At 52.6% G+C, this 25,424-nt stretch overlaps 1 protein-coding gene across 1 annotated transcript; it reads left to right on the forward strand.

Annotated features, from left to right (window-relative positions):
- Window positions 1–21,048: 21,048 nt before the first annotated feature.
- Window positions 21,049–24,391, forward strand: RD3 (retinal degeneration 3, GUCY2D regulator). Its single transcript, XM_036822939.1, has 2 exons — window positions 21,049–21,465; window positions 23,601–24,391. Exons 1-2 carry the CDS (start codon window positions 21,170–21,172, stop codon window positions 23,890–23,892), a joined length of 588 nt encoding a protein of 195 aa, XP_036678834.1. The 5' UTR covers window positions 21,049–21,169; the 3' UTR covers window positions 23,893–24,391.
- Window positions 24,392–25,424: the final 1,033 nt, after the last annotated feature.

Here is a 25,424-nt window from a genome sequence, read left to right on the forward strand (position 1 = left end):
TCTTCCCAGACCAGGGCTCGAACCCATGTCCCCTGCATTGGCAGGCAGATCTTTAACCACTGCGCCACCAGAGAAGTCCTCAACCACCTTTTGAAGAAATGTGCAGGCTCAAAAGAAGCTCTACAGTTTTCTCTGAGCTTCATGTATGTCAAGAACATATGTGAACTTAATGGAAACGGAGAAGCTGCCAGATAGGAAATAAGTGGATAAGCTTCTCTTTTCCTTCAAGAGTCCTTTTTCTATATTATACTCTGGTTTTTAAAAGGCAATGGGGGAGGGGGCTTCTCTGGTGGCGTAGTGGTTGGGAATCTGCCTGCCAATGCAGGGGACACGAGTTCGAGCCCTGGTCTGGGAAGATCCCACATGCCGCAGAGCAACTAGGCCCGTGAGCCACAATTGCTGAGCCTGCGCGTCTGGAGCCTGTGCTCCGCAACAGGAGAGGCCGTGATGGTGAGAGGCCTGCGCACCACGATGAAGAGTGGTCCCCACTTGCCGCAGCTAGAGAAAGCCCTCGCACAGAAACGAAGACCCAGCACAGCCATAAATGAGTAAAATAAATAAATAAATAAATAAATTTAAAAAGACAAAAAAAAAAAAGAACTTCGCATTTAAAAAAAAAAAAAAAGGCAATGGGGGACTTCCCTGGTGGCACAGTGGTTAAGAATCCGCCTACCAATGCAGGGGACACGGGTTCCAGCCCTGGTCCGGGAAGATCCCACATGCCGCGGAGCAACAAAGCCTGTGCGCCACAACTACTGAGCCTGCACTCTAGAGCCCGCGAGCCACAACTACTGAGCCTGTGTGCCACAACTACTGAAGCCCGCGTGCCTAGCGCCTGTGCTCCACAACAAGAGAAGCCACCGTGGTGAGAAGCCCACACACCACAACTAAGAGTAGCCCTCGCTCGCCACAACTAGAGAAAGCCTGCACACAGCAACGAAGACCCAACAACAAAAAATTAATTAATTAATCAATTAATTTTTTTAAAAAAAGGCTAACGAGACTGCAACTTGAACATTTTGGAAAGAATCCCAGCAGATGTACAATCATAGTCTTCACCAGGCTAATAAGGTAATTCTACCTCAACCCAGGTGTTTTCTTCCATGCTCTTTACCTCCCTGCTTCATCCCCGGGCCCGACCACCATGGTGGAGCCTACCGTTTCTCACAGGGTGGGAAGCTAGAAGCAAGTTTTGTCATCATTATTGTCTCATGGCTGGTTAAGGTCTGGGACACTGAGGTACCATAATTTGTAAGTACCCTCCCACCCTCACCCCCCGCAATTACTGGACAGCTAGATTGCTTCCGGTATGGGTCAGTGCACGTTTCTAAACCTTAACTTTTTCAATTCTTGTTTCCAGTTTCCTCTCCATGAAGTTTCCAGAGATTCTAGGCTTCTGACAGCTCTAACAAGGCACTTGGCTTCCACCGAGAAATGGAAGGGGCCTCTTGGCCCGGCGAGGCACATGCTGGTGCTTTGACACTGGGTTGCAGCCAGCTTTGCTTCTCTTGGGGTTGCTTGGATGGCTCTGGTCTTTCTTCTTTCCTGATTGGTTGTTTAGCAGCAGGAGGTTAAAGTGCCTTTGGTTTATCTTCTGGGAAAATAACCAAGGGCACTGGTGAAGAAACCCTGAAGAGCCTGCTGCTGCCTTCTGGCAATTCCCAGCAGCCAGCACAGGGCCCAACACAGGACAGGTGCTCAGCCTCGGCTTGCAGTGATACCACATATCCTGACTCCTTCATCAGCCCCAGATTTTAGGTCCAATCCCCCACCCTTCTGTCTCTGAAGATGGCTGAAATACCTCCTCTTCCAAGCAGCCTTCCAGGATTATGAGAAGAGGAAGTAACATGGAATTCCGCTCAACACACACACACACACACACCACCTCCTTAGCCCCTCCAGATAAACACGCTTGTTACACACAAAAAATGAGATGTATTCGGTGGTCATAGCTAAGGCTTAGAAGATACGTGTTCAGGGGCTTCTGTCTGGTTTGTGGATGCAGCAGTGGGCAGGGCAGTGGTTTGGAAGAAAAGAGTATGGTTTTTCCTGGATTTGCTTTGTTATTCACTTGCTGTGTTGTATGATCCAGTTGCTTGCCCCTTCTGAACTCATTATCTCAGCAGGTGCAGGAGTAAAGGGCAGTCAAGCCCCCTGCTGCTCTGGGATTCTCAGTAGAGCAGCCCAGGGTCAAGAAAGAGGTGTGGATGATATGGGAGAGGAGTGGGAGGCGGGAAGCCAGGGGCTGCTCTGGGTGGGGCGTGCGTCTCTGCGTCCTGGTTCCCCTCCTCTGGCCGGGAGCCCCCGAGGACACAGACCACAGACGAACCTGCCTTCTGCACCTCCCGCCTTGGCACCCAGCCCTGGGGCTGACACAACACGCGTGCTTAGTAATCCTTTGTTGGGGAAATGGTTGAGGGCTGGGATGTGCAGGGAAGAGAGGATGTGGTGAAGGAAAAACCGAGCACTTGGAGTTCCTAGAGGGAATTCTAGCCACTTATGAGTCTATCAGAGAACATCCTGGGGGAAAGACTTCCAGAAAGAATTGTTCTCAGCCCTTTGAGAGCAACAGCAAGGCATCCACTCTGAAAGGTGGGGAAGATTGCGTTAGATCAGCCTGGCATGTCTTCTCTATAAAAGGCCGCTGTGGGAGGAGACACATTACTGCTGTGGGAACCCCGGGGGGACAGGGGCGCTCAGCACCTCAGGCCTCACGCTGGGCTCACCTCCCAGCATCACTGAATGTATGAGCCCAGAGAGAGGCAGCCGGGCTGTGTGGAGGAGGGGTGTCCAGGACCGGGAGACAGGAGCCAACAGAAAGGGGGGACCTGGTGGTGACTGGTAAGAGGGGCTGAGCAGAGTCAGCTGTCCAAAGGAAACTGACAGACTTTGCAGTGCAGGGCGCAATGAAAACCCCTTTATTCATCTTGTCTATAGAGTCTTCAGTAAACACTGGTTTAGGGAATGCTTCTTCCTGGAGATGAAGGGAGGCACTGAGCCCTGTGTTAAAGCTCACGCAGAGCAAGAGCAGACTCTGCACGCTGGGTGGCAGCCCCTGGGGTACTTGTCCCACCCCCGTGCTCCAATGGCAGTGTCCCCGAGTGACCTGCGCCACCTCCCTGCTGCTAACGGTTCTTCCTGGACATCATTCTACTAGAAATCTTGGTAGTATTTAACATCACAGACCACCCCTACATACCTGGCTTTTCCTCTCTGGCCATCCCAGAAGCAGAGCCTGAGATGAGGACTTGGGTGCAGCTCCCAGGACTTGGGAGGTGATCTGGGAAACAGGAGTGAGGGCACAAGGAGAGTGAGACAGGAAGGAGGGAAAACCAGCCTAAGGGTGTGTTGTCAAGGCCACTGCTGAGGGCAACAGGGTAAGATCCCCCGGGGAACCCCCTGGGAATTGGGATGCCATGCCTTCAAGAACCGTTCACCTGATGGGTGGGAGTCTGGAGCATTTATCTGCCAGCTCCCAGCCCCCACTGGTTGAAGATTGTCCGCAGTGATACTGCCTCACACTTGGGGACAACACTTGCAGGTGGGCCCAGTGTGCTTTCTGGGCCTCAGGGGATTTTGAGCCTGGGCTGGGACGTTGTCAATTAAAGAAGCCTCTGAGTTCAAATAGAACTGCCTGCCAGAGCTGCCCTCGATGCAGATGAGGACCACGGGGATGCGATGGGGGTGGGGACAGCAGAGGCACCACCGCTGACCCCGACGTCCCTTCTTCAGTCTCTCTGGGGTCTTTCCCCTGACCTGCTGTCCGTAGGCATCTGCTAACTCTGCATGATCTGCACTTCCTTTTCTAAATGTTCACATGCTGCCTGTTTAATCCAGTCTAGAATGTTGCCTGGGCCCCAGGATCATGTCTGGATACTAGGGAGACACATTACCAAACAATGCTTATTTAGCTCTACTTTGTTCCTTAGTACAGACTTTGGCGGGAATGCAGCTGAAACAAGCACACGGTACGAGGTTCCCTCGCCCTTTCTCCACCTGCTTCTCTGCTGGCCCTGTGGGTCAGTCCCAGGCTCTCTTCTCTTCTGGCCCTGTGTGATCTGAGTTGCTCACCTGTGTCCAAGGTTGAACATCTACCTTGACTCTGATGACCCTCAGATCTTTGTTTTTAGCCAAACCCATCCTCTGAGTGTGGGGCTGGTCACTGGGCCTGTCCTCCTGGGAGTCACAAAGACGTCTGCCCCTCCCCGTGCACACTGCCAAAGCCAAGCCCAGCTTCCCCTCCATTCTGCTCCTCCCCCCGGGTGTCGTGTCTCACCACCACCAAGTCAGAATTCCCAGACAATTCCACCCTCCCCCTCACTCTCCGTGCCCAGTCCGAGCACTCCCCCAGGGGCCAGGCAGCGTACTAACTACCAAGCTTCTCCATTGCCCTGGACTCACCAGCATTCTTCTTTGGAAACTGATTTCAGAATCTATTAAGATTCACGTGGGACATTCAGGTCCACGTGTGACAATTTGTTTCATCCGGCACACCACACCTGCTCCTGCGTCTTTCACTAATACCACCTATTTTTCTTTCCCAGGCCCAGGGCATCCCCTCTGTGGCCCCATGTCAGTACCCACCCAGAGGGCCCTCAGCAGCTTGTGTCACTTCAGGTTTTGTTCTTCTAATGTCGGGCCACATCACGGCCCCCTCTTCCCGTTGACTTGCCGGTGCTTGGCCTCCTCCCAGAAGCATTTCCAGGTTGAGCGCAAGGGGCTCCCCTGCTTTCTTACCCCCTGGACCTGGAGTGGCGTCCTACACTGTAGAGCGTCCAGGCTCCTGGACCACCCTCCCACAGCCCTCACGTCACCCGCCTCGGCTGGCCTGTGCGCACTCTCGCCCATGGGTGACCTCAGCCCCCCACAGTCCACTCCTGTCTGGCTTACATCTGTGGTCTGTGGGTCCTCGAGCCTGTGACAGCTCACCTCAGGCTCCTGCAGGCTCAGGAGGGCAGGGGCAGGTCCAGGACATCCGCTGAGCACCGACAGCAGGCTCAGGGTGCTCTGGCTGTTGCCTTCTCTAAGTGCGTTGACCTTTCACCACGTGCTGGGGCTTGGGCTCCTGGCCCTTGAAGAGTCCTTATTCTGCAGGGAGGCTCAGCCAGCAGCGTGAAGCTCCACTGATTCTCACTATCTGCAGTTGTCATGTTCTGAATGTCGCTGCCAGAACTGAACCACTGCTCCTGGGGGAAATACACAGCTAGGTTCCAGGTGGGCCCCTGGTCAGGACATTTTTGTCAGCCAGTCAATATACAACCTTGTTTCACGTGTGTTTCTGTTCAAAGACACCTTATTCATATGTATTGTTGTTTCATTAACATTGAACTCACAGCCAACAGCAGTAAAACTCACGCCTGAATGAAGTTCATCTAACCCACCCACATGTTTTCTCCATAAGGCACATCACAGCCTTCTTGTGCTTAGGAACCGTAGACAGAACTTCAGCACTACACTTGGGGACCATTTTAGACAGTGAAATCACCAGCAAAAAGCACAAAGTGGGAAAAGTGTGACACTAAATAGACCGGGAGAAGGACATTTGTTTACAGTCTGAGAGCCGAAACAGGAAGGCAGAGGACTGCCTCGTTCCACTTCGGCTGGGAATGTCGAATTTTTTAATGCTTTGTACGTGTCCCAGAATGACCGCAAAACTGCCACGAGCATTGATTTGGGGATTACAAATACATTTCAGTGAGTAGACAGCTTTGCAACTGTGAGTAATGAGGATTGATTGTATATACAGAGAGAAGAATGAAGCTTCAGAGAGTGGAGAGGAGGGAACAGCTGGGCAGACAAAGTTCACTGAGGTTTACCACTAGAGTAGATTTCCAGGAATAAGTAAGACCCATTCCCCCGCCCCCCGACCCAGGTAGACGGCATTTGGGGCAAAGCGTGCATCGTGCACAAAGGCATCAGACAAGATGGGGTGGAGTAATTATTTCCTTGGGATGAAGATGGAAAAACCAGAAGGGACATGTCCGGAAGACATGTCAGGACTCTTTGATGGACAGCTGGCCGGTTTTGCCCAGGCTCTCAGATCAGTCAAACCATAGGGCAGGAACTAAAAGAAGTCAGTGGTGAGTGAATTCTACAGAAATGGGGCATGAAGGTGCCGTCTAGCACAGAATAGATGGTCAATAAACACCTAGTGAATAAATGAATTATATGTATATAACAGAATATATATATATATAACAGAATATATATATATATAACAGAATGAGGCTAAATGGAAGAGAAGGGAAAGGGAAAAGAAGGAGAGAGAGAAGGAGCAGGGGCTTAAGCAAGCCAGCTGGGAGACGGTGAGGTTCTCATTTTCCTGTAGTCAGTTGCAATGCTTCCTCTGGCTGGAGAAGGAAATGTGGCCACAGGAGTGGAAGGAGGGCTGCCCGGAGAGAAGAGCATGGGTAAATGCAAGTCTGCTCTGTACCTATGACTACTGTGTCAGTTTCATTCACTCTCAGTCAGACTACACAAATCTTCTGCAGGGCTCTGAAAACCCAAGGCATGACCGAGTGCTTAGGAATGGTTTGGACTGGTTCCCACAGCCTGGAAGGAAGCCAAGGAGGAGGGAACAGGAAGAGCACCCGACAAGAGCAGCCTGACATCTGGGATCAGGGCTCTCCTCCAATTTCCTCACAGTTTTTAATCCAGCCCTGCACCCAAATGGCTTAGTAGTTCCACATCTCTAATTTATTCATCAAACACCATCTGTGAGGCAATGTCACGGGTCCCACTGGTGTTTCTCCATTTGAATGGAATGGTTGCTGAATATTTACCTATGCTTTGACAACCCCCATTGATGCCGAATGAGAGAAAAAAACGACAACCACCTTCTCTCCCCAGTACAAACTCACACTCAGCGTGGATAATCACAAAGCCTCCACAGGCTAACGGATGAAAAGAAATGAGCAGTCAACACAAACACTGAGCCCTCTTTGTGGTGTCAAGGCAGCAGGTGGGGGAGGGAGGAGGGAGGTGATGACCCCCCTCTCCTGGTTGAAGGCGTCACTGAAAAGTACCGGGAAGGGGCCAGCTGTGTCGAGAGGGAGGATGCTAAGGACCTGGTCATCTACGTGCATGTTCCCCAGAGTCCCAGGTCAGGAGTCCGTAGCACACTGCTGCAGAGGGATCTTCCTTTGATGGCTCAGAACCGGCGTGACCTCTTTTACATTAATTGTGTGTGTGTGTGTGTGTGTGTTTGAGGGTGAGGTGTTTTTTTTTTAAACATCTTTATTGGAGTATAATTGCTTTACAATGGTGTGTTAGTTTCTGCTTTATAACAAAGTGAATCAGCTATACAGATACATATATCCCCATATCTCCTCCCTCTTGCGTCTCCCTCCCACCCGAGGGTGAGGTTTTAAGACTAATCCAAGGGATGAATTTTTTCATTCAAATAGAATGGTCTGTGGTGGACCCAAGATTATACAGCAGGAAGATAAAGGCATTTAGCTCTGAAGCCTAATACTGTCTCTGCTCCCCACTCTCCTGCAAGAATTCCACCTTCTACTCATCTGATCCAGCCTCACGGGGGCTTGGCTGGGAAGCATGGAGTGAGGGGGAGGGGAATGGGATCACGCACCCTCAGCCAGCAACTGGTATGCCTGCACACAACAGGTGCTCTAGATATACGTGCTGCATGAACGAATTTGTGACTTAGTCACTGACCTCTTCTCGTCACTTTTTAGCAACTTTCCCAAAAGGAGAGCAGAGCCTTCTCAGCCCGCTCTTCCCTTCTCCCCAGCATGGAAATTCTCCCCACCTTGGAATTTCTGCCCTTGTGTCAGGGTGTCAGGATAGTGGTGGGATGCTCAGAGGTGGGGACTCCTGGCTACCTGCCCCAGGCTGCTCTGGCCTTAGCTGGTCCTGGGGTGGAGGCCACCAGGGAACTGTGAGTGCAAGGAGGTCAACTTCAGCTCCTCAGAACATTGGAGTCTCCCGTCCCCAAGAGACCTTCCCAATCTTTGGGACGGTTGGGCTGTGAACTAGTCAAGAGAGGCATATGGCCCAGCTCCTGACTCAAGACCCCTACTTGAGCAGCTGGATGAGGAGGGACGGCAGATAAGCCTAGTGGAACCAGCCACAGAGGAAGCGCAAAGTGGCGTTTCACCCAGGAACACAGTCAGAGCTGCAGGCAGGCGGGTGAGCAGCACGAGGCAGCTCAGGCATGGTTTAATTTCTTCTTGGCGATGCCTTCTGCTTTATCTTCAATACAATCAGGACAAGATGTATCCAGAAGTCACTCTACCACCTGGTACCTGGTACAGCATCACTTGAGGTCTATTGCCATGCAGCTTAGTGCCCACTCGAGCAACCCCGAGGCCCCCCACAGGGCAGCAGGCGTCAGTTTCTAATGTCTGTTGGGGGTAGTCTGGCCCACGTGGGCCCGTAGCCAGAATAGCCTGCAAGTGAGAGTGTCCAGGGCACAGACAGGCAGGAGGCCCAGAGGTGAACGTGGATTCGGGAGAACAGCCACAGGAGGGCTCCTGCCAGCCCCTCGTGTTAGCGCGAATACCTCAGACTCGGCACTCACAGTCCGTCTTTCCTCCTCTCCCTGGATTATTTCCTCAGCCTCGCCCCTCCTCCAGAACGTCAGAAGAACTTTCTGCACTTGAGCTTGACTTGAGGGAAGGAGAGAATTTCGATTAGCAAAGAGGAGGATAGGTGAGGACGCGGTGATTAAAGGTGAAGGCCCCTGCCCTCGGCTCCTGAATCACCCCTCTCCTGGTGGAGGGAGTGGGTGGAAAGAGTGGGTTCCGGCCAGGAACCATTCACCAAGTAGCTGGAAACATCTGCCGCGAGCAGGTCCACCTAGGGCTCTACAGAGGGTGCAGCGAGCGAGGTCTGGCTCCCCCAGTTTGTGCCACCCCAGCTGCCCGCTGGGGGAGGACGGGGCAGAGAATGCCATCTGGACACAGGCCCGCTCTCCCCCCCTGGGTCTTCTCAGGTGACTGTCAGGTCAGAGAGGCTCCCTCTTCAGATAATACAGCTCAGGTGAAAGAGGCTTAGGTGGGTCTCCATGGCAACCGCCAATCAGGACCTGGGCCGCCTCCAGGGTTCATCAGAGGAACTGTGTGTTTCCAGCCTCTGGGGACACACACACACACACACACACACACACACACACACACACACACACACACACACACACACACACACACGACACACCACAAACAGCAGTCCAGGGTGCATCCCTTCTCTGGCCAGTGTTTTTTTCTCTCAGCACAACTTCTGAGAGATAGAAAGAGAGGAAAATGCATGAGGCAGCAACCAGCACCACAAGAGAAAAAGGAAGGAGGCGTTTAGATTCAGTCTTCCCTCTACCCTGTACTCCTGTGGCTGCCGAAATTTCTGCATTTCCCTGAAGAGATCCAGACACTCTTTCCTCCCAGACCGGGAAGCAGAAAGCAGGACCCCCGCGGGACCTTTCACCTGCACAGAGCCTGACCTCAGAAAACCAGGTAAGAGGGTCGCCTCCCCAGGGGACAGCGGCTACCCCACCGGCATCCCAAGAGCAGTCGCGCCTTTAGAGGTTAGAGCAGAGGCCGGGTGAGGCTGCGCTGGGCCCAGCGACCTCGGGGCTGGGGCAGATGGGGACGGCTCACTGCGCCGGCCCAGTACAGGGCCCAGATGGCCACAGGGAGGCCCCACCTGTCCCCATTTGTCCCCCAAGAGGCGGCAGACTCTACAGCGTCCTCGGGGCCGTGGCCTGGTCCCTGCTTTATAAACTCACGGGGAGCCCCAGCTTCTGTCGGCTCTGGAGGCAGCAAGCCCGTCTGGGAGGACCCAGCCTGCGCCTTTTCCCTTCGGCTTTTCCGGGGAGGACCCAAGCAGGGGAAAGCAAGGGCCAATGCAAATCGGAGACTCTCTCATTGATCTGAGCACTGCGACTCGAGCACCACGAAGTGCGAGGCTCAGAGCAGGCTCTCGGGCCACGACAGTGACCACGACACGTGGGTGACGTGTGGGCCTCAGTCCCTCTGGCCACAGAGCGGTCTGTGCGTCCCCATAACACGCTCGGGAAAGCAGGTCTAGATGGAGCAGGGAGGGGCTTCAGGGAGAGGATCAGGCTTGGGAAGGAGCGTCTGAGCGGCCACCGTGGGATCAGCCCCCTCCTACTGGTCAGCTGGAGGGGGATTTCTACCATCTGAAGGCCAGGGCTCCCCCCTCTGACAGAGTCCTGGGAGCCCCCCCCTCAGAAAGGGACCAGGTGTCTCTCCTCAGACAGACACCAGGGCGGCTGCTGTCACATAAAGACCAGGGCAGCTTGTCTCAGGCAGAGACCTGGGCACCTCTCCTCAGTGTCCAGGGTGTCTCTCCTGTGATGGTGACCAGGGCGACTCTTGGCAGAGAAAGCAAAGGGCTTCTCTCCAAAGACAGGGACCAGGGCATCTTCCTTCAGTCAGGGGCCAGAGCGACTTCTCTAAGAAAAGGCCCAGCGTGTCTCTCCTCAGACAGACACCAGGGCAACTTCTATCATATAAAGACCAGGGCTCCCCCCTCTGGTAGAGTCCTGGGAGCCTCCTTTCAGACAGAGAGTCCTGTGTGTCTCCCCTAAGATAGAGACCAGGGCATTTCCCCTCAGAAAGTGACCAGGGCATCTCTCCTCAGACAGAGAACATGGCATCTCTCCTCAGACAGAGATCATGGCATCTCCCCCTCAGACAGAAACCAGGGCTCTCCCTTCAGATAAGGACCATGGCGTGCCCTCTCAGACGGAGAGCAGGGCAATTTCTCCGGGAAAAAGACCAGGGCATCTCCCCTCAGACAGTGTCCAGGGTGTCTCCCCCTGTGACAGTGACCAGGGCGACTCCTTGCAGAGAAAGCAAAGGGCTTCTCTCCTAAGACAGGGACCAGGGCATCTCCCTTCTGTCAGGGGCCAGAGCGACTTCTCTAAGAAAATTACCAGCGCGTCTCCCCTCAGAAAGGGAGCGGGGCAATTCCTCTCAGAAACAGACCAGGGTGTTTCCCCTCAGACAAGTACCAACAAGTCAGTTGGACCTGAGCGCTTGTCCCCCTGCTGGTCGCACTCCTGCCTCAGAATGAGGAGGATTGCCTGCCTCATTCATGCTTCATTCATTCATTCAGGAACCGCTCAGCAAGTGTCTGCTGCATGCCAGCAGATTCAGCCAATACAGCCCTTGTCCTCACAGAGCTCATAGCCGAGTCGGGGAAAGAGAAACATAAGCCCAAAAGGGACGAACGTGTGTGTTACAGACACTGTGATGACAGCCGTTCTACCTCAGCGGGGCAGTGAGGGGCAGGCTGCAGGGGGAGCTGACCCTTGAGGGGGGCCTTAAAAGATGAACAGATGTTTTCAGGTGGGCGGAGGCCCACAGGTCAGGCTGAGTCCCGCCTGGCTTCGTGGATGACAGGTTATTTTTCTATGAGGCCAAAGAGGAATAGGTCAGTTTGTAATCTGTAAAGTTGGTCTTGGCAAAAACAGGGCTGGGAGGAAGGTCGGTAGGCGGCGGGGGGTGGTGGTGGGGTGGGGAGCACCGACTCTCCGCACCTGCTTCGAGGCCTCTGCCCCACCCCCGCCCCCGGCCCCTCCCCACCCAGGGCCCGGCTTCCGCAGAGCCACACTGCCTGCACTCGGGGACAGCCCCACGGAGGTGCTGCTCTGGGCTCCTGGGTTCCGGCGGGCACACAGGGCAGCCCCTGCCCTGGCCTGCAGACGCCCAGCTCAGCTGTTAGGGCCCAGCTTCAGAGGTGGATCCTGGGTGGGGCCGCTTTGTATAGAGAAAACAGCCACCTCGCAGGGACTGCACCGTCTTTCCCTCGATGGTGGGAGACTGGTGGCCTCGGTACCCACCAGAGGCAGATGAACCTCTCATGCCTCCGGCGGGGGTCAGAGCCTTGCTACCTACTCCGCAGGCACCGCCCCCCCCCCCCGCATTGTTCTCACTGCTGAGATGCCCCTGGTCCCCTCCAGTGCTAACTGACTGAACCAGACTCCTCCTGCCCTTGAGGGACGGGGCTGGTTTCTCTTTAGCGCATCTAACGAGCCACAGCTGGTGACAGTGTCGCCCAGGGAGCCAGGAAAAGACATCATCCTCAGAGATGTTCAAAAATAGGCTGCAGGGAAGGCTCAGAGCATGTGCGGGTGGGAGGGTAATGAAGGGGAAAGGAAGGAGAAAGAAAAGCAAAGAATGGAGGAGAAAGGACTCGATGAGTGCCGCCACAGGGCAGCAATAGAACATGTGAGGGCTTTCCTAAGGTCGCTTGGACCCGAGGCTCCCCGCCTGAGTTTTCCCTTCACCAGCTCGCCCAACAGCAGGGCCCAGCAAGGCCAGGAGCAGGGCTGGGGTCAGGCTTACACCAAGCCAAGGGGTCCTTGACCCTTTAGAAGTATGTAAAGCCTGTGGACACATTCTCGGCAAAATGTTTCTAAATGCATACACTTAAGTTCATGTGATTACAGAAGAAATCACTATATTGAAATGCAGCTATCAATTTGTTTCTTCTGAAACCAGACCCCTATCAAAATATTTTTAAAAAACAATTTCAGGTATAGTAATATACGTGCCTCTGTATTCACACGTAAAATAATAAAATCTGTGGCAGGGCTAATACGTACCATGATTTCGTAGTAGTGACGAGCACAAACGATATTTCAAGAATAACAGCTTCAGAGTGTTATGAAAAGATCCGTGACCTCTGTGGGAGATAAAGCCACAGGTGCACTGATACTGCCGTGGTCGGGGGCCTGCATTCATAACTGACAGAAATACTGCATTTCAGTTAAAGGTAGTGGAAATAAAGATTTTTTTTTCCTATCCGAGTTTATAAACCTCTGAATTCTCCCTATGGGTCCCAGGGTACAAATCCCTGCCCCAAGGGACAGACAGTCACAGACCTAGATGAACCCACTTCTTGTTAGTTTATAAAGCACGTACAGGGACTTTACCTTATTTAATCTTCACAGTAACCTGAAGTAGGTACCTTATTACCCCATCTTACAGACAGGGAAACTGAGGCTTGGAGTAATGAAGGTGACTTGGACAGGCAGCATTGGGCAGGAAGGGAAGGGCATAGGAGTTGAACTTAGGTTTTCTCTGCTAAAACCTTGGCTCTCCACTGTCTCCCCCTGCAACCGACACGGTTCTTCCTCCTCTGAACTGACGAGGAACCAAAGAGCAGTGGCCTGCTGTTTGCTGTACTGGGTGTCAGCGCCCTTCCAGCCAGTGGGCCGGCACCACTGCAGCCCTGAGATCGCTTGTCTCATTGTGTCCATCCCTGTCTTGGGTGCGTGCTCCTAGAGCGAGCCCCAGACCTGCAGAGTGACAGGTACACTGCACACACTCCCCACTGTATCTGCTGAGTCGTGAATGGGTCAGAACTCAGGCCTGGGCTTCAGCCTCCCCACCCCAGACCCACCCAGCCCACGCCACTGTTTGCTACCTCAACACCAAACCCACCTGTGGAGAAATGCCACAGCACTACCCACGGGTACAACATAAACCATGTGCAGAGGTGCTGAGGGGCAAGTCAAGCCTACCAGATAGAATGAATCGCGAAGTCTTCCTGCAGAAAATGAGTTCTGAGCTAGCTTTTTTCCGACTTTTAAATTACGAATTGCTCAAACATGCAATAAAGTTGGAAGAATAGTGCAATAAACAGCCATAAATACCCCCGGACAAAATGATTGTTAATATTTTGCCATTTTTGCCCCATCTAGATGCATGTGTATGCACATACACGCAACATTTTCTGAATGATTCAGATGTAAGACTTTGAAGACATCGTGACACTTTAGCCAGGAAGACGTCAGCATCGCATCCCAAGATTGGGCTATTTGTCAAGATTCCCCTATCACCATAATACCATTTTTATACCCAAGAAAATCAACACTCATTCCCTAACATACAGCTCATATTCATATTTCCCTAAATGTCCTAATTTTTAAAAAATAAGGATTCAATCAATGTTCAGGTATTGGAGGCAGATTGTAGGTGCTGTTGCCTGAATGGGAAGGTCCTGGAGTCACCATGGCCAGGAGGTGAGCAGGAGTGAGGGGCCTTAGCTAAACTGAGGAGTTTGGCTCTGCCACAAGGGTTAATCCAACGCAAGGGAAAGGCAGAATCCAACGGTGCAAAGCACCCAGAGGAGACCACCCAACAGCAGTTTTGATGAGCCTTCTGGGCGTCTTGAGTCTTAATCAGACCACACCTCGCCATCAGGTGCTTCCCAACACAGACTCACACGGCCTCACTTAGGTCCTGAGGAAGCCCTGGGATAAGCCAACCACCTCTGGCATCATCTGGCCCACCTGCCTCTCTGTCCCTGTGTCCCTCCCTCCTTCTCTCCCTCCCTCCATCTCTCCCTCCCTCTTTCTCTCCCTCCCTTCATCTCTCCCACCCTCCTTGGCCCTTAAGAACTTAATCAGACCTGCTGAAGAGCCTCCGTGAGAACAGCTGGCACCAGAGACAGAAATAGCTCGGGCAGAAACCTTGTCTCTGTCAAAGCCTCCAGCCCGGGCTGGGAGGCAGGGATTAGGGGAAGGAGACATTTCAAATACCACACCCCCCTCCGGCCCCTGTGAGAGCCCACCTCCCTGGGCCAGAGAAGCTCAGAGCCTACAGAGCCCAGGATTCAGGTGGGATCACTGCCCCAGGCTCTGCCATCTGTCGTGGGCTGGGCACCCATCTCAGAGGCCGGCTCGGGTGAGGAGCACAGCCTTCCACCTGGGAAGAGGCCGCCCCCCACCCCCGGCTGCGCTCTGGCTTCCCCCACCTGCAGGGATGAGGAGTCTGGGGTATTACAGAGATGTGCCCACCCTGAGGTCACTTCTCCTCCAGGTCAGGTCTTAGGTACTGAGATCCAGGACTCCTTGCCCAGACAGTCGCCTGCCCACTTCCAGAGCCAGAGCAGGCCACCTCCCTGGGCCCAGTCTCCTGAGGGTGGATGACGTCACCGTGGGAGCAACGCTAGGTCTGAGGGGGCAAAAGAGACACCGTTGGTAGGGGTGTGGGTGGGCCCTGGACGTGAAGCTGGGGCACCCTCTGCATATTTGCAAGGCCCCTCATGGGGTGACTAGAGAGAGGGGACAGGCTGAGGGCCAGCAGCTGGCTCAACCCACACCTCCATGTACCAGCGAAGAACCCTTTGGCACCCAAGAATTCTCAGCTTGAATCAGACCCTCCCAGTTGTTACAAAGGTGTATTTAACAAGGAAGGAAGCAGAGGGTATTTTACTGAATAGTTTGTTAGCTTAATTTGTAACTTACGAATATTTAAATATACGGTAGGTGAGCCTCCATCTACAGCACTGCTCCAGGTCCCTTGAACATGTGAGCCGTGGGCCTGCTACTCAAGCCCAGTGCCCCCCGCCAGGCCTGGAGTGGATGTTAGGACGCCAGGTTTCCTAGAGACAAAAGTTGTCTTCAGGCCTCCCACTTCCTCTTTCTTCTATATTTCTCCCAGCTGCAGGAAGACCCTCCAACACCAAACCATTCTCTTGCTGCCTCCTTTCAGCTTAAATGCAATTCCAGACTAAAAAGAAATACAGGTCCTTAAGGAGGGCAGCACTTGACCCAAAGATGAATCCCTCAAAATGGGCTTAGAAAGGGGGAGAAATTTTGGAATGGGAAGGGATTGCCTAGGTAGATTTCTGGCCCAGCTGCACACACACACACACACACACACACACACACACACACACACACACACACACACACACACACACACACACAGAGCAAGGACTAAAGCACCACATGGCAACATTATCCATCACTCTGGTATTCATCCAAACAAGTTAGAAAATAAGTATCACTCCATTTATTTATGGATGTCCATTGAGCACTTGCTATAGGCCAGACCCTGTGCCTGGTACTGGGGCCTGGGTAGGATGCTACTCAAGACCTGGTTCCTTGCTCTGGCTGGAGAGGGAGATGGACACACAGGCAATCATGGTTCACTGTGACTGTGCCATGATGGGGTGAGCACAGAGCAACCTGGGAGCCTGGTCAGGGAGGATTGGGAAGTCTCCTAAAGGAAGCAGAGTAGGAGCTAAGAGCTGAGCTAGGATTTATTCAGTAATTGAGGAGACCGAAAGTGTTCTAGGGATGTGCAAAGGCCTGAAAGCAAGAGAGAGCCGGGTGCATTAGGGGAGTGGAGAGTGGGGTGGGAGAGCGTGTTGGGGGAGGACTGGGGGAGAGGAAGTTTGGTGAGAGGTGAAGCTGAAGACGTAAACAGCAGCCACATGATAAAGGGGCTTGAAGCCACTTAAGGGGTCTGAGTCTAATCCTTAGGATAATTGGGAATCATTGAAAGCCTTTAAGCATCCCAGGGCTTAAATATAGGATGACGTGAAGATGTTCACAGGCCCTAGACGCCTTTACTATTGAAGGCCTCGCTCCACATTGCATCAGACATCATCAAATGAACCCACATTACAGTTTTTTAAAAAATTATTTATTTATTTATTTATTTTTGGCTGTGTTGGGTCTTCGTTTCTGTGCGAGGGCTTTCTCTAGTTGTGGCAAGCGGGGGCCACTCTTCATCGCAGTGCGCGGGCCTCTCACTGTCACAGCCTCTCTTGATGTGGAGCACAGGCTCCAGACACGCAGGCTCAGTAGTTGTGGCTCACGGGCCCAGCTGTTCCGCGGCATGTGGGATTCTCCCAGACCAGGGCTTGAACCCGTGTCCCCTGCATTAGCAGGCAGATTCTCAACCACTGCACCACCAGGGAAGTCCTACAGTTATTTTTTAATAAAAAAGTTGAAAGAAGTTTTATAACTCGGATTTGGAATTACTATTAATTTATTAATTTCAAGTTTGTAGATTTCTATTTATATTTTGAAGCCAATGACACTTTTGGGGGGTAGGGGGCAGACAGGCCCTTATAGAGCTCACAGATCCCATGCACTGTGTTATGGTATCAAATGAAAACAAAATAGTGACATGATCAGTTTTATGATTTAGAAAGATCACACTGCAGAAAATAGAGTGGAAATTGCTGTTTAATGGGTATAGGATTTCAGTTTTGCAAGGTGACAAAGTTCCAGAGTTCTACTGCACAACAACAACACATTGTTAACACTACTGTACTGCGCAGTTAAAAATGCTTCTGATGGTAAATTTTATGGTTTTTTTTTTTTTTTTTTACCATAGTGAAAAGAAAATAGAGTGGAGATTGGATTGGGAGGATCAGCCCTGGGTTTCCAGTTAGGAGGCAGCTGTAATATATCTGGCAGATGGTCAAGGCTTGAATTAATGAAGGGAGAAAGAGTGAACAGATTTGGGAGAATCAATAGGAATTGGATACAGGATTTGACAGATGAGGCAAAGGGACATGACAGGGATGGTGCATCAGTTTGGGCAACTAAGCTATGCCCCCCACCAAGCTGGCAACCTGGGAGAAGCAGCAGCCAATGGGGAGGGAGATGGGGAGCTTGAGTTGAAATGCAAGTGGAACCTACAAGGGGAGGTGACCAGGAGGCATGTGGAGACCCTGACCTGGAGCTCGGAGGACAACTGGGTTATGGATTTTGATTTGGGAACTCTCAATATTCAGGTAGTAATCGGAAGCATGTGAAAGGATGAGGGTCATTAAAAGGAGGAGACCACCTCTGACAGAGCCCCAGCGAACAGCCACAACTCAAGGAAGGCCGGGGTAGGGCACCCACGCGAGTTCTGAGACGGTGGCTCCAGGAAGTGAATCAAGGCGGCCGGTAGACCAAGGAGTGTGATCTAATGGAAACCAGGGAGACGGCATCTCCACTGGAAGGAGCGGTCAGAGGAGTTAAAGCCGCAGATGGGCTGGCTCATGCGCTAACCAGCTTGTGGGGTTGTGGCAGGTAGCTGAGGGTGCTCAGAGGGTGTATCTGGCAGGACATATTAAGAGCTCATTCAAGAGCGTCGCATCCTTCTGCCTCATGCCTTGTCAGTCTCTTCCTCGCTCAACCATCTTCCAGGCTGGTGAAGTTCAAGGGTTGGGTGCCCAGTGTTCAGGTGCAGGTGGTAGTGGGGGCATATTGGGATGTAGGGCTGGAGGAAAGTCAACCAGAGAAGTCTTCCTGGGAATGAGGGTCAGGCCCCTCTTGGAGGCATCGCAGGGTGCGGAGAGGTGGGAACCATTCTGGCAGAGGGATCCCAAGTGCCCAATGGCCCCACGACTCTCATTTTCAGGTAAGATTTTCAGAACAGTTTAAAATTATTACCCCTCTAAAGGCCACCCTAAGGATAGAATAGAAACTCAACTCCGTTACAGGTGCACACACAGCCCTTCCCCTGTTGACCCCATAGCTAAGTCACAGGGCTGTCCAAGACCCCCATCAGGTATTCACAAGATCTTGGTGGAATCTCCAGGTGTTGGGGAGAATGTGGAGCCGTGAGGGCCAGAGGAGAGATTGTCTTTCCCTTGACCCCTGACAAATGCTCTCTTATTTGGGGTAGGTCAGAGCCATGGGGCTTGCTCTTGATCATGCATTCATTCGCTCATTCATTTGGCATCTATTAAGAACCTACTGCCCTATGTACCCAGCACCAGGGATGGAAGGGTGAATGAAGCACAGTCCCTGCTTACATAGGACACACAGTGTCAGGGTGGGGAGATAGCCACACTCCATAAAGTATTCCTGGTGCTATGAAAAATGTCTGTGCCGAGCTAAATCAGGGTGCAAGGTAGGGAGTAGTCACATCTACCTGTGAGGTGGGAGTATCAGAAAAGGCTTCAGAGGGGAGTGACCCTAAAACTAAATGTCTAGGCTAAGGAGGGGCACTGACCAAGGCATGGAGCTATGAAATGGCCCAGCATAGTCAGGAGCCCCTGCTGAGACCACGAGCCATATTTTGAGATGCCGTCAGTGGAGCTGAATGAACACCTGAAACGACACCATTCACTCTTTTGGTGTCAAGCATCCACCTGACCTGTGTTCTTTTAAAAACACAAACGGTCTGGGAAAAACAACATATTCAGTTACAACATCTCTCTGCCTGATTGATCGGATCCCTTGGCCTTAAGCAGAGGTTCCTGGGGCTCACGGCTCTCAGAACGAGACAGAGCCCACCTCCGTCTCCCAACCCCTTCCCCACACTATTGCCCAAATACATTATTCTGGACACATGAAGCAGTGAAGGCTGAGAAGAAAAGGTCCTAATTGCCTCTGACCCCGATAGCAGGGTTTTATGGTCTGTCCTTCCCTCCCAACCTCACAGAAAGGAGTCGGGGTATAATCTGAGGCCTCCATTGGTGATGTGCTCAGACTAAGTGGAGGATGAACCTTATTAGATTTTCTAAGTACCATGGTTGCTAAGGAAACTGGTTGTTTTCAAGTCTCCATGTGTAAGTCGGAAGCTTGATTTGTGCCATTCCAGAAGGCTACTGCTACCTCATAATAATTTTCCCATTTGTGTCTGATTCTCCAGCATTAACAATTCATTTCTCTGGGCTAAGCATCATGGGTGCAGGGTGGTGGGAGAGCTGCCTAAAAATACATATGTCCCCAGGAGGTGACACATGCCTCATGGCCATGTTGTTGAGACTGAGTTCATTGAATCTCTTTTCTCTGCAACTGGAGGGTCTAGGCAGGAAGAGGACCATTGGTTCATGGAAGGGGGAGCTCCTTGAAGCGGGGAAGGGTATAAGAGGGGGAGTTGGACCACCTCAAAGACCCACTTCAGCTTTTAGCCCAGGAATGGAGCTTGCCTTCACTGTTGTCAGAGGCACAAACCCACCTCCGGCAGGCAGCAGGGCATACCTGAGATGGCAGTCCATTCACTCGCTCACCTGTTCATCCATCCATCCATTCATTCATTCACTCATTCATTCATCTAGTCAATCAGTCATTCACCAAACCTGTACTGAGCAAGACCCTGTGGGAATACTATGATGAGTTAGGATCCCTGCATTCACACCTGGTGCTTCTTGCACACGTCTCACCTTGTACCATGGCTGGATCCTCCACCTGGGACATCTCCATCAGTGCGTGTGTCTGAAGCCTGTACTTATCCATCAGCCTTCTCTCATCCACAGAGCCTTCTAGGCCCCCTTTCATCATCCAGTCACTCCTTCCCCTCCCCCACCCCAGCAATACTGACTCTATGCTTCGCCAGTCACATTTATTTCTTTCCACTGATGTTATGGTTTCTACACATCAAGTCTTGTGTCTGCTGTACAGCAGGGCCCAGACATGATTTCACGTTTGTGTTCCTCCACAGATATGTACACTGTGCTTAATTCATGCTTCTGATTGATGTATGATGAATAAATGAATGAATGAATGGTGGCTAAGTTGTATCATTTACAGGATAATATCCTAAGCTTCCTTCAGCAACAGGTTGGGGGCATTTAGAAACTTAGGGTGTTTTCCTGTTACATTGATACAGGATGTAGGCATATGTTCTGAGTGTGTGTGTGTGTGTGTGTGCATATGTATTTCCCCTTAAATCATAGAGATAAGATTATGCCCAGCCATACACTATTGTTAAAAGGTAAACTGAGGCATATTAAAAAAATTTTAAGAGTTTATTTGAGCAAAAAATCTATTTGAATTGGGCAGCATCCAATCTAGCCTATATCAAGGAGCTCTGAGGAGCTGTACAAAATGAGACAGTTTTATAGGCAGAAGGGAGTGAGAACAAGGACATTATACTAGGCAAAAAAAAAGCAGGTTGTTTGTTGCTTGCCTTCAGGGGATGGCAGAGGTCTATCAGGCAGATTACTTAACTAGTGCTGATCAGGTGATTCCTGATTGACTGGTTTAAGATTCCATTTCTCGAAGAGCCGCAACTGTAATTAAGTCTTGGTTTAGTGATGTGGGGCTTAGCATCAGTGACTCCATTTTGGGCCTGTTGTCTTGTTTTTAACAGTTTGTTTCTGTCTTTGTTTGGAGTTAGCAAGGATTCAGGAGTCTCAATCATCTGGATGCTTTGTGGATTTTTATAACCATGAAATTATCTTACTTTTATGTGGTGCTTGGAACTTCCCAAGTTTATTCACAACTGCTTCTCACAGCAAGAGTACCTTGTCTTACAGAATTAGAAATGACTGCTCAGAGAGGTTAAATGACTTACTTGAGGCCACCCAGCTGTGAGGCGGGAGCGGTCTTCTCACTCGGGTCTCAGCTCTCCTCCCTCCCCCTTGTTCTCCCCACCCTAAGTGACAGAGGGGCCCAAGGAAGACACACTCCTGCCCTGTCTCGGCAGGGCCTGGGGGGGCCATGTCCCTCATCCCATGGCTCCGGTGGAACGAGGCCCCGCCACGGCTGTCGTCTCGGAGTCCAGCTGAGATGGTGCTGGAGACGCTCATGGTGGAGCTGGAAGGGCAGATGCGAGAGGCTGAGAGGCAGCAGTGGGAGCGTAGCAACGCCGTCCGGAAGATCTGCACCGGAGTGGACTACAGCTGGCTGGCCAGCGCGCCCCGGCCCACCTACGACCTCAGCCCCGGGGAGAGGCTGCAACTAGAGGACGTCTGCGCCAAGATCCACCCATCCTACTGTGGGCCCGCCATCCTCAGGTAACGCCTGGCAATGGGACAGGGACCAGCGGTTGGGCTGCAGGCTCCAGGGAGGGTGGCAGCAGTGACAGGGGCCTGAGGCTACCAGGACTGGAGCCTGGGGCCTGGATGGGCCAGGTATCTGTTGAAAGGAGCAAGGCAGGGGGAAGAATCTGAAAGAGGCCATGGAAGGCCAGGCCAGGGCTCGGGGCTCAGAGGGAGGTGGGAGGCAGCTCCTGAAGGCACGTGAGGTTTTTGTTACTGGTTTTTTTTGCAGAAAAGAACTGAGGTTTATTTGCAGTAGAAACCGTGGTCTAAAAAACAAACCTACTGGTAAATGTACAGTCTGTGTTCTGTTTGGGCACTAGCTGCAGAACCCCCAGATCCCTGACCTGCATGCGTCGGGCCCCTAAGTGTTCACAGCTAATCTCAGGCCCCAGGTCCGAAGCCCCGCCAGAGGGCGTCCCATCTCCTGCCAAACCACCCACATCCCAGCCTGCGCCCAGCCCGCCGCCCCTCCTGCTTCCAGCAGTGCAAAAAATAACCGAACCAATATAAGTTTCCCAAACAAAAACAACATGTGAGTTTTGATAGGCGAGAACCCCAGGCCTTCTAGCTTTCTGTTCTCCCTCCCTGGACTGTTATCATCCTGGGTTGTAATGTGGCTGCCTCCCTCTCTTTCACCAGTTCATCTTCCATATTACCTTCTGAGAGAGGTTTCCCCGTATAAGCTCTCCAAAACTGGTTTCTCAATTATCCTATTTCACACTAGCTTGTCTAAGGGATGTGTGTGTGTGTGTGCGCGTGCTTGCGTGTGAAGGTTTCAGAGCCCTAGGGCACTGGACATTTAGAGCTTGAGTACAATCATGTTCCTGAATATCAGTGTAACCTTAGTAAAGCTGTGACCTACACGGTTCAGTCTCAGTTGGATGCGTGTTGAAATCAAGGAAGCAGAGTCCAAGAGCCAAAAGTAATTTCAAAACTAAAGTTCTTTACCTGCATTTCTCGAACACTAGTAAAGGAATACAGATCCACAGTAAAACATCTTGAAGTCCCCCTTAGTATCCCCAAATCTTCCCTCACCCATCTCTTTAACCAACAGATGTATCTATTGTACACCTTTTTCTTCAAAATTCCCCTTAAAAACTCCTCCTTCTTCAGTCCTATTCATACTCCTTTGGGTTTTGCAGTCTTATACCACCCCCCGCTTCTTCCTCCAGGCTGGGAATCTTACCCTAACCCATTTTTCTTATTCTGCACCATGGAAGCCCCCCAAATATATCTAGTTCCAGAAGCACCCTGAGGACAGGGGTGGGGATGGACATGGGAGTGGTGCTGATGAGAGAATCTAAGCTGGCAAACCAACCAAACCTCATACATGAGGGGGGCTGGGGATGCTCATATGATGATTGTCCCATCACATTTCCTGTCTCACTGCTGAAGGGTTTGAGAAGTCCTGACTCTTAATATGGTGGAGGAAATTAGGTATCACACGGACTTGCTAGCTGTCCTTCATTCTGGAGCTCCAAGCCAGAGACATTTTTGGCAAAGGAAACAGCTTGGCATCCAGGAGAACCTGGGGCCACACTCCTGGCTGCAACACAGACAAGGGAAGTAGCAGGGAGCCTGGTGTGCATGGCCAAACAGCTCACGCTCACCCAGGAGGTGGCCGGAAGCTCTAGAAGGAATATCACAGGGCAGTGACATAATCGGACATACATTTCAGAGAGATCATGCTGGCCAGTGAGGGCAGAAGGGTGGGAGAGTGTTAGCCAGAAAAGTCCCAGAGAGCAGTGGGCGTCCGTCGCTACTACTGCATCGATAACCCGAGGTGAGTGCCAGGATCTTCACAGATGTTAGCGCATTAAACCTCACAAAAAGGTAGCTGTGATGACCCCAGTTTACAGACGAGGACGCTGAGTCTCAAGGAGTCTCATGGAGGCCAGAAGTGGAAGAGCTGGAACTCAGGATGGGCTGGAGCACCAGGGAGGTGGGGTGGTTTCTGATTCACTTCACAAGAAGTGGGGAAGTGGAGGAAACAGGAATTGTCCACGGGGGTGTCCAGGGACGCCCGTGGGGTTAGACACCGGCCACGTGCCACGCCCGGGCGATAGCTCCACCGCGCCCCCTCTTCTTCTCCCCGCCTCCGCACCCAGGTTCCGGCAGCTGATGGCAGAGCAGGAGCCCGAGGTGCAGGAGGTGTCCCGGCTCTTCCGCTCGGTGCTGCAGGAAGTCCTGGAGAGGATGAAGCAGGAGGAGGAGGCGCACAAGCTGACCCGGCAGTGGAGCCTGCGGCCCCGCGGCAGCCTGGCCACCTTCAGGAGCCGCGCGCGCATCACCCCCTTCGCCAGCGACATCCGCACCATTTCCCAGGACGTGGAGCGGGACGCGCCACCGCCGCCCCGGACCTGGAGCATGCCCGAGTTCCGGGCACAAAAAGAGGACTGACCCCGCCTCTCCTGCCCGGGAGCAGAGCCACCTGTGGGCGGGGGGTGGGGGGCATGATAAGCCGGGGTCATCCCGGGTCCTGCAACCTTCCCATCGCCCTGCCCCTGACGCGGGGCCAAAGAGACCGCCCCATCCCGGGACACTCCCTCAAGATGGAGCAACCCCTCCCCGCCCGCCCTCGCCCACGGACCACGAGGCCTAGAGTCAGGGCTTGGAGCCGCAGCAACAATCTCCTGCTCCCCTGCACCGGTCGGCTGGAGCGGGCCCTTCTCCGCCCCGCAGAGATGCAGGGTCTGGGCAGGCAGACCACCACCTGCTCCCCATCTTCGGCTTCTGTCTGGAATGGGAAGAGTTGTCCTGCCTTCTGCCAAGTCATGAGTTCTTACCCCAACTTAGGGATGTCCCATTCACCCCCTCTCCCTGGGTAATGATGAGGGACCTGTTGGCTGGTGTCCATTCTCTGCTGGTGACTGGTCTGTCTCACCGTCGCAGGTGGGTCACAGCCTGGTGGATGGGCAGAGGTGAAAGGGATCACAGGTCCACTCCTCAACTAGTGAATGAGGAAACTGAGGCTCAGAGAGGGTCAGGCTTCTGCCACCATTCACTGCAGCCAGATCCCCATGGGTGGCGAGACTGTTCCCATCCATGTAAGTCTCTGCTCCTGAATCCTTGAGTCCTGGGCTCTGATGGGACAGGTCCAGTGGCTAATCTCCGCCTGCCTGTGGTCTGACCCATCTCTCTCCTTGGCACTGGTGTGGAGGTCTGCAGTAGCTGGGGACAGAGGTGGGTTGCCATTACGCCACTCCACAGTGTCATCCCATGGGAGGTGGCCAGTCCCCAGCAGCTGCCTCCAGAAGCTAAGCTTCAAGGCCTTCTGACTCACTGCTCCAGAGAGCCAGGTCTTTGACTCCCTTCTCTCTGGTTGTGCCTGCTCTTTGACTTTCTTCAGAGAAAGTGATGCCCAAAGCTCTAACGACCTCAAGGCGCAGAAGTGAAATGTCTGGAACCTCCTTATAGGTTTCACTGTCCTTCCATTTCTAACTGGTTAGATCTTTTTTTTTGTGGCTGTGTTGGGCCTTTGTTGCTGTGCGCAGGCTTTCTCTAGTTGCGGTGCGTGGGGGCTACCCTTCGTTGCGGTGAGCAGGCTTCTCACTGCGGTGGCTTCTCTTTGTGGTGGCTTCTCCTGTTGCAGATCATGGGCTCTAGGCGTGTGGGTTTCAGTAGTTGTGGCACGTGGGCTCAGTAGTTGTGGCTCGCGGGCTCTAGAGCGCAGGCTCAGTAGTTGTGGCTCACGGGCTTAGTTGCTCGATGGCATGTGGGATCTTCCCGGACCAGGGCTCGAACCCGTGTCCCCTGCATTGGCAGATGGATTCTTAACCACTGAGCCACCAGGGAACCCCTAACCGGTTAGATCTTGATGATGGGCATGTGGAATATCCAATGTGTGGATCATCCAATGTGTGGATCAACAATGGCAAATCTGGAAGACCAGGCGGCCTCCCCACACACTCTGGGCTGAAGCTGGGTGTGGG

This window comes from Balaenoptera musculus, chromosome 1 (assembly GCF_009873245.2).
Source record: "Balaenoptera musculus isolate JJ_BM4_2016_0621 chromosome 1, mBalMus1.pri.v3, whole genome shotgun sequence".
Classification (NCBI taxonomy): Eukaryota; Metazoa; Chordata; class Mammalia; order Artiodactyla; family Balaenopteridae; genus Balaenoptera; species Balaenoptera musculus.